A 10,591-nucleotide genomic window follows, 5' to 3' on the forward strand; every position below is an offset into this window, starting at 1 on the left:
CACCATAATCAGGCAATCGTGGAGGAACAATTCAACCGTACACTTAAGGAAAGATATATATATATATATATATATATATATATATATATATATATATATATATATATATATATATGGGGGTGGGGTGGTTGTATGTATATGCTAGTGTAAAGTATTTTATACTTTCATAAATACATCGGTACATCCTGTTTAAATGAAAGCTGGAGTATGCTGCGATACAAAGAATTTGGAAGAAAGGACGAAAGAGAAATAAATAGAAGAAATAATCAGTTAAATATTTAAATAGTTACCTTTCTTCTAGTTTTGAAGACGTATTCGGGAGATGACGAGTGAAGAAGGGTCTTGTTTGCGGTAATTGAATATGGCAATCCTTTCAGGTGAGAAACTTTATTCGTAACATTTTATTCATCTCGATTTCTTTATTACATTTATTCTTAAAGTACAAAATTCCATCAAGAAACATTACTACAATGCTCTCATCACTGACACGTCGTGCTTACAAATAGTATTCGTATCAAGTTCGTCGATGATGTTTCGTCTACAAGTCCAAAAATTCACGTTTGTACAATGGACGGCAAGTAATTATGTTTGTGGCGAAAGTACATGTAAATAAAAGTACGTCCTTGCTTTGGACATGTCACCCTTTCATGATATCAAAGGTTAAAGGTCAAAGCCCAAAATCCTCAGAGCATTCTGAGCCACTTAAGTTCCAGTTTGCCACAAGTTCATTTGATGCAGCCAGGTGTATCAAAATGCACTCCGTTGAAGTCTCTGTGCACCCAGACGTGCACGTACATTAACTAGGTGAAGCAGGTGATTGCAAAAGGTCATACTCTGTGTTGCACAGGCTACTGCATCAAGGTGATATATTGGTCACAGTTTTTTTAACCGTATTTTTCTTTTCAAAACACTCAATGTAATGCCCAGAATAAATATTCTCTTGAGTGCTATGCCGTACAGCGCGAATAAAGCGGGCGTAAAATGCCACGCTGATACATCTGGATTGCGCATGACTGCAATATCCACAAACCGTCCGACTGAATGAACTTTTAGAATGTAAAACAAATGTTTTCTTTAAACAAGAATAAAAAGCAGACAAGAAATATTGGCAGTATGGCACTGTCGGAGTTAAGTCAGCAGGAAACGGCCTATACATACTCCTGTGAATACTGACAGGACAAAACCAACGCACTGAAATCTAGTGCATTCTTTTCCGTCCTTTTTTCGATAAAAATTGCATAGTGGTATAAATATATGGATAAAATCAGGAATCAGAAATCCTATATTCCTGACTCTCTGAAATAATTTTCCCTGATCTAGAAACACCTGACTAATAAACTGATCAAGGCCACCGACTACCAGATGAACACAACTTATAGAAACTATCACTAAAACCTTACTGGTGGTGATCTCGACCTGGGAATCGCATAGGTAGACGACAACAACGGTAGCTGTAAGTTCCGTAGTCGAGAAAAATGCCTGATGATAAAACTGTTCATAAAAGTCATCGTTGTAGTAGTTAAATGTTGACCACCATGAATAATAATGAGGGAAAATGTCACTGATAAACACAACAAGCATTGTCCAGCGTAACCTTGACCGAAACCATAGCGACAGAAGGTGTTTCAGACACTCAAAGAAGACCAGTACGAAAGCAAGCGTCAGAAGCCAGATTTTGAAGGTTTGGTGTGTGGCGTTGAAATAAAGGTGTTTGTACCTGACGTTCCCAGGTTTCTCATAACTACCTGAAATAAATAAATAAATAAATAAATAAATAAATAGTCGAGAATACAGATTACCATCAAATGCATTTTATATATAACAACATTTTAGTTAAACGATACCGTCCATAATTGTATCATTAATGTCATTTTCAGCTCTACTGGTTGTAGACCTGGAGCGATAAAGCCCTGACCTGTTGTTAGTCTTCCATCGGTCCATTATCACAAGGAATGACATTAAACTTTACGAACACGCGCACGATTATCCCATGGTCTAGTTAGTTCTAAACGAAAATGGTGCCGCTCGGACATCTACCATGGACGCCATAGCTGCTTTTTAAAAATTCCTGTTATCACTACTCCTGAAGAGGAAGTCATATCAGCATGGGGTTTTCACCAAAATACTTTTTTTTATGTCGAACTGGTCCTAACTGAAAATGGTGCCAATCTGACATCTAATATGGATACCAAGACAGCCATCTTGAAATCTTGCTATCACTACTCCTCATAAACGGAGTTAGATAAACGTCGGGTTTTCAGCAGAAGACTTCTCATGGACCTATATTAAAGTAATGCCAATCTGACCTCCAATATAGCCACCGTGGTGACCATTTTGAAAGTATTGATTTTTCCACACTTTCTTGATGGATGGCAATATCAACATTGGGTTTTCACCAAACGACATCTTGTGATGTCTGTTTAGTTGATCCTAATTGTTGTTGTTGTTGTGGGGTTTAACGCCATTTTGCACCACATGATAGGCTATACATGGCGGCCAGTATTAATGGTGGAGGAAGAACCAGAGAAAACCCCGGAAAGAACCACCGACCCACGAGAAGCTACTGGCAAGCTTTCTCACATACCCATATTGGCTGAATCTTAGACTCGAACCGCCGCAGACAGAGGTGAGATGGCAGTGATCCGTAACGAAGAGCGCTTTAGACCACTCGGCCACTCGGGGCCCCTGATCCTAAATGAAACTGGTGCTGATCTGACATCCAATAGTGTGGCTGCCAAAGTAGACTTCTTATGATGTCGAATTGGTTCTATATGAACATGATGCACATCCAACAGCTAATATGACTGCTACAGCAGCCGTCTTGTCAAGTGCCATTGATCTGGGGTGTCTGTTATTGTTAGGTTTCGGACATTGTTGTTGTTGAGTTTAATTATAGTAGCGTTCGCACAATTGTGCATGTGCCACTTTTTTCTGACTGCACCGCAGCCTGCTAGTTGTTCCTGGGGAAGGGGATGGTGCCACCTCATCCAGGCTTTTATGGATTCAAGGAACCCTGATAGTTTGGCCTCAGTATGTGGGTCCATAAAGGTCCCTACAGTTGAATGGTTGGCTGTCATTAGTGGGAAGGAGAGCTCGGGAACGGTCCTGCTTGCTTTTCATCGCTGGTTTCTTGTCGCATTTGCCTGTTTTTTTTTTGTTTTTTTTTTCTTCAAAATGTTCTAAAAGGAGGGGGGATGTTCTATGCTGTTTATAGAGGTTCTTAGTAGATATCATGTATGAAGAGAGATTTTCAAGGTTATTATGGGATTACTAGTCGAGGTGTTTAGGGTGTGTTTCCTACGTTATGTTATTTATAAGTTTTTAGATATTACCTCTTTAGGTTATTTAGTAATTGATGTTTTTAGAGATTGAATGTTATTTATACTTTATTTAGCAAAAGACCGGAGTCCTAGCCGATTACACGGTTCGTTAAGGACATCTAGGAGAGGAATCCTAGCTGATTACTCGGTACGTTAAGGACATCTAGGACATCCGATTTTGCGGTTTCCTTAGTTTTTTATAAGTGCTTCGTAAGTGAATTATTTATTAATACTTTTATAAAATTGAATGATATGTTATGGTTTTTTATGTGGTGGCTTCTAAATTTATTTAGCTAGTTACTGGGTCTTTTGGTTTTGTGGGGATAATAATTATATTTTGTTCCTAAGTCCTGCTGAGTCTATGAATTGATTTATATTTTTATATGCTGATTGTTTATTTTTATTAGAGTCCATAAGTAACTCTGGGTATGTGTGTGGTGATCCAATCTCTTTTTGGTTTTTGATAAATATTTTCCGAGCGGGTTGATATTTTGGGCATATATTGAATACGTGGTGTAGATCTTCGGTGGTGTGGCAGTTAAAGCAGTTAATGGTTGCTGGTTTGGGTCCTATAAACCTTCCAAAACTGCTTGCTAGTTTAGTTTTTCCAGTTATTATCCTGTTTATGGTTTTCTGTTCTAAATAGGTACCCTTAGGTAGCTGTATGTTCCTATCTACGTTTTTTTGGGTTTCATGGTGCTTTTTACCTTTTCTGGAGGAGATCCAAAAATCTTGCCATGTTTGGTCTATATATGTTTGTGCGAAGCTTATTGCTTCTGTAGAGCGATAGTTAAGCTTGATAGAGTTTTGATCTCCTAGTTTGGTTTTTGCAACTTTATCTGCTGTTTCGTTGCCAGAGATTCCAATGTGCGACGGTATCCACATGAGCTCGACTAATTGATGTGCTGTGGTGATATCGTCGATTAATTGGCATGCTCTGTCGAGGAATTGTTCCCTAGAGTGTGTATTGCGATTTTGGATCGATTTGATAACGCTTAGGGAATCGCTTATAATGACTGCTTTAGGCATTTGGTTGTCTTTGATCCATTGTAGTGACTCAAGTATAGCCCAGAATTCAGTGGTGTAAATGGAGCAATAGTCAGGTAATCTGGATCCCGTTTGTATATTGAATTCAGGGATGACTATTGCTGCTGCTGTTCTTGGTGAGTTGTTTGTTTTTGATCCATCGGTATATAGTTTAACATAGTCCGGGTATTTTTGGTTGATTTCGTTTACCAGTACAGGTTTTAGTAAGTTTTCTTGTCCTTCTTTATTGCCTAATTTGGTAGCTTCAGTGTGCCACCTTATTCGCATACGTCTTATGTGACTGCGGTAGATAAGTCACTTACGGTTTGGCGGCATTACATTGTTATGAACCTGTACTAATCTGAACTTGCACCATGCCTTTCTTATCGCAGGTTCTTCGACATGGGATGATGTAGCTGTTGTCATTATACCGTTACATTTTCTTATACTAGTTATATATATATATATATATATATATATATATATATATATATATATATATATATATATATATATATATATATATTACTTAAAACTGTATAAAAAATGTATTATAAAGTATAAAAGAAAATGGATATATTACGGACGTGTATAAACTCATGGCTTTTCTGTTAGACAATTACAGATTGCATCCCTTCAAGGGGCTATTGTTGGCATTAGCCAATTAGATGCTCTTTTTCTTGGCTCCGTATTTAAACTCATAGATAAATATCATTGACAATGGGATCCTATTCAATTCATATTTACTTAAAATGATAATGAATTTTGGTTGGGACTTTAAATCTCTGATTTTATAGTCAAAAGTTTTGGAAAACCCATGCCAGTTTAGTGCCTGTGAGACTCCACAAGAGTCCCCTTTACATACACCACATTGTGTGGAAAATAACTCCATGGTTAGCTCCCTTGGATGAACACAATTTTACAACAAAACAAATTCAACCAAAGGATGTCTTATTTATAGTAAATTGGTTTCCAAAAAGATTGCGGAAGTATCAAGACATTTGTCACGTGTTATTCAAGAAGACTGCGGAAGTAACAAAACGTTTGTCACGTGTTGTTCTTTAAATGCGTCAGACCAACAATCAACTGTTTCCAGAAGGCACCTACTTGAAGTTGTGCTAGTTTCAACATATCAATTTCTTTCACACACATACGCACGCACGCACATAGGACATCCCTATAAAGGACCTCGCCTTACAAATATACAAGTGTAACTAATACACCAAAAACAGATCCAACACGCCACATTAATACTGATCAAATATCCTGTTATAAGGAACACCTCGCTATAGTGTACGATTAATAAAAGCATCGGTCCGTTCACTATAGCATACATACATACACACATACATACATACATACATACATACATACATACATACATACATACATACACCAAATACATACGAATGAAAATTTATCGGGACTTTCAATAATGTATACCAACAGTGAGAAATAAGAATGTAAAAGTTCCATCGGAAAACTATTAAAATATCCGGAATAACAAGTGTATATCAATGAATCCCTTTTATGTAACAGTTCAAATATGTTTAGCTACATGGAACATCTGCAATCTGATTAAAATCAGATCTCCACAGCCCAACGTGGAGATCTGAGAGACAGCAATAAAAGTTCATGTTTTGGTCAGTCTGATTTAAATCAGATTTCCACTTTTATATATGAAAATCTGACAGGAACCGCTTAGGGATCATGTTCTGGTAACCTATGTTATTACCATAATCGCTAATTTTATAAATCAATCAGATGAAGTCTTGTATCTTCTCGTTTGGAGATTGAGCAGTGTACCGAACGATTTGATTCAATTTCAGATTTTTGAAAGCTGTATTGCCATTGGCTAATTCAAAGGTCACCAGAACATGACCTTTAAGCGGTGGTCGTCAGATATTCACGTAGGACAACGGAGATCTGATTTTAATCAGATTATGTTTTGGTGACCTTTGGATCTCCCATACCTCTAATTTTTAGTGGCCCGTCAGATAAAGCTTTGCAAATTGTGTTTGGGAAAGATATCGTAAGTAGCGATATTTTCCGAATGACGTTTGTCACTTTCAAAATTTGTAAAGCTGTGATTTGATTGGTGAACCACAAGGTCAATAGAACATGACCTCTTATTGTTGCTCATCAGATTTTCACTTAGGCTTGTAGAGATCTTATTTTAATCAGACAGGGAACAACTGAACAAAAATATATATTATTTGTAACGGTATCGTAGAAAGACTTCATGTATATTTACCTTTATAAACCGTATCAAAGCAGTCACATGTGCAATGTTCTCGGTCAACTTGCGCTTTGTTGGGAACCCAAAACTTCAGATGAATCACACCTTTAAATACAAAGCATTATTTCTGTTCTGATTCGTGCACAAAATGAATATATATTTTTTATCATATTTCATATAAATGCATCTCGAGACAGTTATTTTAGGTGTTATTTTAAACATTAATCGTCATTCCGTTGGCAAAGAATACCAAGATCAAATTCCTCTATCAAACCTTTGTCACCCGCCTCACCCAACCACACCTTTGTCACCCTTCCCACCAGACCGCCACCCCCAGGTCGGGAGGGTCCAGAGTCTACTCCTTTCCATGCTAGTTCATATTCATACCCGAGACACATGGCTTCGGATCTTAAAGTGTGTGGAGTGTGTGTCTGGAGGAGAGGAGTCATGGAACCTAGTGAGTATTGGTAAGGGTGGGAATGGAACAGGACACAGCATAACAGGGGTCTCGATCATGCATGAGTACTGTTCAAGTGCATATTACATATTATTAGGTTTTTAAATGTCAACTGTATTTATTTGTCGCCTGTCCTTAACTCTGGCCAAAATGTGATTATGAGCCGTTACTAAATGTCTCCGTGATTAAATATGTCACCAGTATCGTTGCTAGATGCTGCCGTCCTTTAAAAATGTATCGTGTTAGAAACGTGCTGAAAGATTATTAATGCTTTATTCATATCTTCAACTTTTTCCTTATTTTTTTAAAATCCAAATCAGAATATAAGACAATAGACGTAATTTATAAATACAGAAAGAAACGGAAAGAAGGGTATTACAGAAACCAAAGAGTTTATATATTTTACCCAATTTTTGTGTCAGATAAATATGCAAGTTCAACAATCCTAGAATCTTTTTCAATGTTCCCTTTATAGTTTTCTGTTGAAATTATTTTATTGATATTACGTTTGTTGAAGCTTAAGTCTTGAACCAAGCAATATGATTGGGCTAAACATACGTCTACGTTGAAACCAGCCAACCAAATGGCTCAATATTAAATTTAACTTCGAAACATTTTGATGAAATACGGCCCATTGCCGTTATCAAATGCCACGCTTAAATGTCTGTACAACCGTTACTAAATGTTTCCGTCCTTAATATACATGATATAGGAGACCTTGTACAAAATGATTATTGAATTCTGATATTTTTTTAAGATATGGAAAATAAACGGGGGAAGAAATATATAAATTATCGAATTTTCTTTGGTCTTTTATTCTGTCGTTTCTTTATATTTTTCTAAGGGTATTATGCACGAAATACAAAGCATAAAGAAAAAAGGATAAAAGAAAAAGATATACAAAAGACGAAATACTTTTGTACGTCAACACGACAAGCATGTTACAAAGGACAACGACACTTCGCCAGGAATTTATATACTTTGAAAGTTACTGATGGATACCATTTGTTAAAACAACCTTATTTTAAACACAAAATATGCGTTGATCTGTATAGTGCCATCTAACTCTTTCAAGCAAAAGAAATATCCTTTATTTCTTCAAACAAGTGCACATTTTTGTAGAAACAATAATAGTTTTGCTTTTCCCTCAATCGGGATCCCTCCGCTTCATCCGCTAGGTGCACATATCAATTTATCGTCTGTGATTTAATCAACACAATCATATAATCTACAGTCTGGGCACAAACATTACTTCATGGAAAAATGCCAAAAAATCAGCTCTAATTCTGCGCAAAAATGTCAAAATTCCCTCTAATAACCTTCAACCTTTGGAGCTCATCATTGCGTAAAACGGGGGCATTTTTTATAATGATGAGCGAAGTGTCAATACAGCTTGATTTAACTAACGTTATGTGGTTGCCCTTTTCTTTTTCTAGATACTATGATACACCGATAAATAAAAAATATTACATTGTCATATCGATGTGGATGGGAAATGCAGGCCTTTTGTCGTATCATTTTCAAATTGGTTAAGAAGGTGTCATTTGCAGACAGATGCATAATAAAAATATTACGTGGGATTTGGGGCCAATCTGATTAAAATCATATCTCCACTGTCGTACGTGAAGATCGGACAGCGACTGCTTACGGATCATGTTCTGGTGACCTTTGAGTTAGCCAATGTAAATGAAGCTTTCTGAAATCTGAAAGCGAATCAAATGGTTCGGCACACGTTGATATTCCTCAGCTATACTGCTCAGTCTCCCAAACATGAAGATATAATACTTCATCTGAGTGGCTGATAAAATTAGCGTGTATTGCAATAACATGGATCACCAGAACAAGACCTTTGAAATCCACAATTGGGAGGACGGGAGATACATAAATCACAAACCATGACCTTTAGAGAAACTCTTTACCAGCATCTGCTGGAACGGAGACATGGGGTGCCAACATAACTATAAAACGTCGCTGAAAGATCTACACGCAGGGCCGTAGATAGCGATCACGGGCTCTGGGATAGGAAACGCCCGGGCCTCTCCTAGTTCTTGTTCAAACAAAAAATTTCTTTTATAAAATTAAAAAGTGTTGTTCGGCCCGGATTTTGGGGATATATCCCCCCCCCCCCCATTGTCGGTCCTATCTACACGTACGACAGTGGCGATCAGATTTTAATCAGATTCGTTAGGGGGCACGCATCAAAAGGAACTTAATGCGGACATGCATTTTTATGTAAATCAAGGTTGCATTCAGAATTTATTAAAGTGTCACATTGCACTGGGACGAATTTCACGGGATCTGCATCGAGGGATTATTGTCAATAACAGTAACCATTAGGGATGTAGAGTTTACTTCAGTTAGATGCGCATGCATGTTCAATAAGCCAGTAAGGAATGGAACTTGTAATGGTACTAACTTGTCCAGCCTAAGAATGGAAATGACTATGAAAAATATACCTATCATCATGGGGCGCTTGCAAACTTATGGGGGGGGGGGCAAATATGTAGTGGTCTGCTATTAAGTTTTAGGCCAAAAGATGTTTAGAGGTGAAATCCGAGGGGAGAGGGACACTGGCCCCCATCTGCGGGCACGAATACTATCATCACTATAGTATGGAAAGTCAGTCATTTCTCCTCTCTTGACAGCAAAATGTAGACTAACTTAAGCAAAATCTCAAACTGCTCTACTATACAAGCATGGCCGTATTTGGAAGGCGGGGGGGGGGGGGGGCGCGTGGTTTCTGGAAACCCTCCACCCGCTAAAAAAGACGTAAACACACAAACGTACAGTCACTTTGTATTTGAATTTTAACATCGTTTTATTCACCTGCACGTTTATAGGGTATGATGCACACTTTAAGTAAATGGACACAAGAGCTTTTACTTTGATGCAATTTCGGTAAAAGTAAAGGATCTTTTGAAAATTCGGAAACCACCCCACCCACCCCCAACACTTGACCTGATTCGACCCTGACAAGTGCAGAAATAGTCCTGCCTAAAATAGATTATCTGACCTAGTTCTCTTGACATATTTTCCTAATATTTCTTTTGTTCCTAATCAATCAATGAAATAGTGTTTTTAGTCTTGTCGGAAGGATACTGCTTGAGTCATTCAAATGTTTCTTTCATCAGTCGAATGTAAAAACTTTAAACATACGAACTTTATAACCAAACAATTATAAAAATTGTTTGCCCAGCTAGAAAAGAGAGCCTCACTCTAAGTTTGTAACTTATTCTGTACATTGAGGAACACATAAAAAAAAAACAACCGTAGAAGTCGTTACTTGGAAATTCTAGAATACGCATAGATGTAGAGAGAGAGAGAGAGAGAGAGAGAGAGAGAGAGAGAGAGAGAGAGAGTACCTATATGTATGTATGGTACCAACAGTATTACCAGAAAGGCGGTCACACAACAGAATATTTTCTGGTAGGTCTTAACGTTTCGGGGTGAGTTGGTCCCCACTAATAGTCTTCCTTGCTCCATCACTGACGTCAGGATATCCGTGTTACCACACTGAATATACAGTACTAGACGGACATTCTGAAATCA

General features: G+C 37.5%; 1 protein-coding gene across 8 annotated transcripts in view; it reads right to left on the reverse strand.

The window, feature by feature from the left end:
• Positions 1 to 371: 371 nt before the first annotated feature.
• The window catches only part of LOC149779606 (uncharacterized), a 43,756-nt gene continuing 33,536 nt past the window's right edge, over positions 372 to 10,591 (reverse strand). For all 8 annotated transcript variants that reach the window (XM_089940378.1, XM_089940383.1, XM_089940377.1 and 5 more), the window contains exons 2-4: positions 10,405 to 10,582; positions 6,601 to 6,690; positions 372 to 1,745 (exon numbers count right to left, since the gene is read on the reverse strand). In XM_089940378.1, coding sequence (XP_089796504.1) covers positions 1,129 to 1,745; positions 6,601 to 6,690; positions 10,405 to 10,582 — 885 coding nt within the window. In that variant the 3' untranslated portion in view covers positions 372 to 1,128. The remainder of the gene's footprint in view (positions 1,746 to 6,600; positions 6,691 to 10,404; positions 10,583 to 10,591) is intronic.

The sequence above is a fragment of the Sinohyriopsis cumingii genome, chromosome 17, assembly GCF_028554795.1.
Source record: "Sinohyriopsis cumingii isolate HCF-2022 chromosome 17, ASM2855479v2, whole genome shotgun sequence".
Lineage (NCBI taxonomy): Eukaryota > Metazoa > Mollusca > Bivalvia > Unionida > Unionidae > Sinohyriopsis > Sinohyriopsis cumingii.